The sequence below is a fragment of the Pteropus vampyrus genome, unplaced genomic scaffold, assembly GCF_000151845.1.
Source record: "Pteropus vampyrus isolate Shadow unplaced genomic scaffold, Pvam_2.0 Scaffold383, whole genome shotgun sequence".
In the NCBI taxonomy this organism is placed as follows: domain Eukaryota; kingdom Metazoa; phylum Chordata; class Mammalia; order Chiroptera; family Pteropodidae; genus Pteropus; species Pteropus vampyrus.
The window spans coordinates 647,656-653,167 of NW_011889164.1; the positions used below are offsets into that span (position 1 = coordinate 647,656).

The 5,512-nt window shown below is 35.2% G+C and overlaps 1 protein-coding gene across 1 annotated transcript in view; it reads left to right on the forward strand.

The window, feature by feature from the left end:
• The window catches only part of OPN3 (opsin 3), a 50,133-nt gene extending 44,621 nt beyond the window's left edge, over positions 1-5,512 (forward strand). Inside the window, exons 3-4 of the mRNA XM_011380004.2 lie at positions 999-1,250; positions 3,979-5,512. Coding sequence (XP_011378306.1) covers positions 999-1,250; positions 3,979-4,242 — 516 coding nt within the window. The 3' untranslated portion in view covers positions 4,243-5,512. The remainder of the gene's footprint in view (positions 1-998; positions 1,251-3,978) is intronic.

Consider the following 5,512-nt stretch of genomic DNA (forward strand, 5'->3'; position numbering starts at 1 on the left):
ATAAAAGAAATACTCAGAGTTTCTTAAAATGCAATAAATTTCCCAGTTTAAAATTACATGCTAAGAAGCAATAGTATGGCAGATATCTTTTTAAAATCAACATACAAAGCATTGGTATTTTTGTAGCAGAATGAGCTTTTTATGGTCAAAAGTAACCATTATATTTAGAAACATACTTTTGATGTAAAGGAATATTTTTCCTCTCACCTTAATAAGACATTTATAATAATAATAGGAGCAACTTCTAAAGAACCTTTTATTTGAGGAACTCAGAAAACTTTCAAACCTGTAGACCATTCCTCGTTAATACCTTTAATAAGGACAAATTAGGAGTAGAAATGCTGATTTATAGGAACGGGGATACTTAGGCTTCACCAAGTGCTCTCCTCTGTGAACAAGTCCCTGATGAAACCAATCACAAATTCCCCATCAAACCCCACTCTAGTGTCATTAGCTATGAATTGGAAGTCACAATCCTTTCTCGTAAGAATTCATTTGGGAATTAAGTTCTCATCCAGACCAGCTGTAGGCTTAACCAGGCAGAACTCCTGACATCACATGCTTGCTTCTTGGTTTTAGAATTGAGAATTACGCTCTAGATAAAAGCGTTTCCAGGATCATAGAGAAATTGTTTCCAATTCTTTATAACTCTTTTTTGGCTGTCTTTTAGCAACTTGAAGATACAGGCAAAATAATCCACTTTATTCTTCGTTAAGTAAATGAGAAAACATTACAAACTATTAAAGGATCTAATAAATAAGTAGGTAGTTCAATATGTTATAAAGATGTGGAGACTGAGGCCCAGAGAGATTAAGGGCTGGATCAAGCAAGATACAGGTCCTGGATCAGAAGTCAGCCTTCCTGTGAGTGAGAAGAACCCAAGTTCAGTTCTCTTTCCATGAAGGTGGGGACAAGAATGATGTCTGAACATCTGTTATAAAAACAACAAACAACATGATTGTGTTATTTTCAACCCTGTCCTTTCTTCTTTTCTGCAGCTTCGTTGTGTTGAAGATCTTCAGACAATTCAAGTGATCAAGATTTTAAGATATGAAAAGAAAATGGCCAAAATGTGTTTTTTAATGATATTCACCTTCCTGATTTCTTGGATGCCTTATATTGTGATCTGCTTCTTGGTGGTTAATGGTTATGGGCATCTGGTCACTCCAACAGTGTCTATTGTTTCATATCTCTTTGCTAAATCAAGTACTGTATATAATCCGGTTATTTATATCTTCATGATCAGAAAGGTGAGCTTTGTAATTAACCAATTATTTTCACTCTGGAGTGCATTGTTTGAAAATACAATACTTTTGCAGAAATAATCCAGAGAAGCTCCAATGATAAAAAGCAAAATCAAGAATTTTACAGGAAAGTAAAGGCTTTGGGAAAAAATATAGGATATTCCCAAAGAAAAAGATAACAATTCTCAGATCTACCATTAAAGGTTTATGCTTGTTAACTAAAATTCTGTTAAAATTATTACTTAATTCATCATAAAACATTTTATGTCTAGTAATAATAAAAGCCACAAAGTTAATAATACAGGTATATCTCGGAGATATTGCAGGTTCTGTTCCAGACCATGGCAAATAAAGCAAGAATATACATTTAAAATTCTCATTGTACTATGCAAGTTATACCTACTCTCTTTACAAAACTCCATGAAATAGGTGCTAATATTATTCCTTACATTATTTATGGATTACAAAATATGTTCAGAGAAGTTAAATAACTTGCCTGATCCAGGAACTGTTGATGTCTAGATTTGAACCTTGTTTGCCTGAATCCCAAAAGTCCATGCTCCATAACTCCCCACTTGGGGTCATAGGTACCATTAGCAATTAGTGCGACTGTTGTTCACATGCCATGGCCAAGGTGTAGCTAAGATTAATTTGGCTCAAGAAACTTCCTCAAGATCTGTTAGGAAGTTTATCTGTTTCTGGAGGAGCAAGATTTTGACTTGACGATTGTCAGGCATGACTGGAAGAGCCTCATTGTGACCAATATGAAGCTGAGCCTCTAAGTTACAAAGTTTAAGAATCAGAGAATTTAAGTTATGAATGATGATTAATTACAATATTGGAATTTTAAAGTAACAGATAATATTAATAACAGATAAAATAACTACTCTGACTTCTAATGCTCAGGGATTTGGACGAAGAGGGCGCTTCTATATTAACCTTAAAATATTCACCACTAAATCTTCCTCTTTCTTCTTATGTCTTTCCTTTTCCTGAATGTTGTTTGTTTACTCTCTCCACAAGCTTACTTGCAAATGGTTTCAACCTCATTTCTCTTTCTTAAAGCCAGAGATTTTTAACTTGGAGTTTTTAGAACCTAAGAATTACTTGAATCAGCCACAAAAAAGCCACTGAAACCCCTGAAATTGTTTATAAAAGTTTTTGAAAATTGGCACACGTCCATTTTTCTAGTGAGAGAGATTACAACTTTAATTTTCTGAAGGAGTATAAGACCTCCTTAGTTTAAGGACTACCACTTCAACAGTCAAATAAGTACATTTAAAATACATTAACTAAAAATTATTTGTTGTGCCCTTTCTCTGGGCCAATAGGCTATAAATCAGTGCTTTTAAAATGTTAATGTGCATACTCAGCACCTGAAGATCTTGTAAAAAAAAAATGCACCCTCTGATTGAGTATGTTTGGGTGCCCAAGATTCTACATTTCCAACAAGCTCCCACGTGTCCCTGATGTTTCTGCTTTCCAAGTGCATACTTTAAAGAGGAAGTCTTAAAGATGCAACAAACAAACAAACAAAAACAAACAAACAAACAAATACATGAAACAGTGGTCTTTATCCTTAAGGAGCTTACCATTTATAAGAGGAAACACTTTTTTGGTATATACACTCTACTTAACACTTACAATGATGTATCTTTAGCACTTAACCTGACATACCAGACAGCAGTTTGGTGAATCGATGATGTCTCAAACAAATAAATATTTATTAATGTGAATATAAATTAAACGTTAACTTGTATATAAATGGTAGATAGAGATTAATGTAGGTTTTTCTTATTTTTTTCTTATTTCCTGATTTGAAAAAATCCATGCATTACACTTTTATTTTGTTCTAAATAAAGAGAGTAAATATGAAATTAAGTAACTTTTTATTTATATATATTTTTTGCTATGATAAACTGACTAGTGTAACGAAAAAACTCCAACATTTCAGCGGATTAACAAGAAAAAGGTTATTACTCATTCAGATCAGAGTCCAGGGCCCAATGGGCTTGGTGGAGAAGATGGGATCTGTTCCGTTGAGGTGATTTAGGAATGTGGGGTTTTTCCATGTTGTGACGTGACCATCTTCAGATCTTGACCCCCAAAAGTCTTATAGACAGGGACGAACAAGGAGCAGCCCCTGAAAGGGGCTCAGAAATAGTGGTGTGCCCAGGACAAAGAGAAGACCCAGGGTGTCAGTGAACACTAGCGATCTCTGCTGTCTTGTTTTTGGTGCAACTGATTGGTAACCTTGATAGAAAATAAATATATATACATTTTTTTGCCTAATTGGAGGAACTTTAGTGAGTACATCAGTCTGTTTCCTCTGCCAGGAAGCGCCTTGTCTGTCCTTGCTGCTCACAGTCTCTCCATATTACAGCATAGTGAGTATCCTGGTGAGCAGCGCTCACTGCAGGTTTGGAACCCCTTAAAGAAACAGATCTAGCTGCCTTCAGAGAAGGTGCACGAAACTTGAATCTACAGAGATTATAAAGTATTGAGATAGTCTCACGTAGTCTAGTTAATGTCTTACATGGTCGCTAATAAATAAGAGACAAACCTCTAGGGTTACTTGCATAGATCTGAGTATTACCACCTAATCCCACACCCCCATCGGCCAATAAATAGAAGAGAGCAACCCCAGTTAAATGTAACTAATTTTCTTGAATATTAATCCAGATTAAGGGCCAAACTTTTCTTACTATTCAACTTTATTTTTCTCTCTGCCCAGTTTCGAAGATTCGTTTTACAGCTCCTATGTTTCCGACCGCTGAGGTGCCAGAGGCCTGCTACGGACCTACCAGCAGGTGGGAGTGAAATGCAGATCAGACCCATTGTGATGTCACAGAAAGACGGGGACAGGCCCAAGAAAAAAGTGACTTTTAACTCTTCCTCCATCATTTTTGTCATTACCAGTGATGAATCACTATCGGTTGATGACAGCGACAAAATCAATGGGTCTAAGGCTGATGGGATCCAAGTGCGACCTTTATAAGAATAAATAATGGTAATGAAAGAAAGGTACTTAAACTGAACACCACGTTTAGGTGTTATAAGGACTACTTAGAAATCCCCATTCTGTGTAATATCAACAACTTTTGTGACCCAGCAGGAAATCCCAATTGCCCATTATGTTCTCAAGCCTCTGGAAGCAATTGAGCAAGTCGATTTATTATGATTCATTGGGTGCTTTACACAGTGAAAGACCACTCATGGCACATGATGGGTATCTGGCACCATCAATTTCTAACATGTTAGAAATTTTCATTTCAAATATATTTTTTAAATGACTGTATTTTCCAAGGCACATAATACATTTTTCTCAAATATAAGTAGCTGTAAAAATAACTTTGTCTTATACACAGGTGTGAAATAGCTAGAAAATCTTAAATTTTCTTTAATGTTGGGTTCTACTCATCCCATCTAATGTTTGACCAATCAAATTGATCACAGACGATTCTAGGATGAGAAAGAAAATCAACCCCCTAACTTTCTGAAACACAAGACTATTGCTATATGTTAGTATGATAAAGAGGAGCTTCAGACAAATGTCCTGCTCAGCAAGCTCTAGAAGATACTATCAAAAAGGAACATGGCAAAGAAAACAAGATGGTGAGTTTCAAGTAATCATGGTGTATAGGCAATCATACATTGGTAGAAGACATACATGCTAACCGTGTGGATGGCAGATGGATATCTCCATCTATATCATTTCAAACATGAACATGGCAGAATTATCCTCTCCTTTTAATAATTTCCCACAATTTTGCCAAGGATTCAGGATTTAGTTAAGGAGTTCCAACAAAATATTGGACCTACATTGGAAGGGGGATAAAAGTAAGTGTAGAACTGTATGCATAAAATGTATTATTTAGTCTTTATTACTCTTTGATCAGTACACTAGATAATTACTAGTCAGTGTAAGTGTAGAGGTCATTTTCCAGGAGTCATTGTTTAGACTAGAATTCAAGGATTTCTTTGACAATATAGAAAAACAGTAAATCATTTCATTGTGTCATCTAGTTTTTATTTCTTAGATAACTGTCCTACTACGGTTGCATCTTCATAATTAATCATGTTTGAAAGACTTCTAAATGATTCAGTCAGCCTATTGAAGGAGAAACCAAAGAGAACATTTTCACTAAGTGAACGTTTAAAAATCAAGTTCATTTCCGGTTCTGCCACAGCATATAGTTCAAGTATAAGTTAGTAAATTGCTTCGAATTGTTGGAAGTAGAATAAAATTTGGCTTCATATTTTTACAA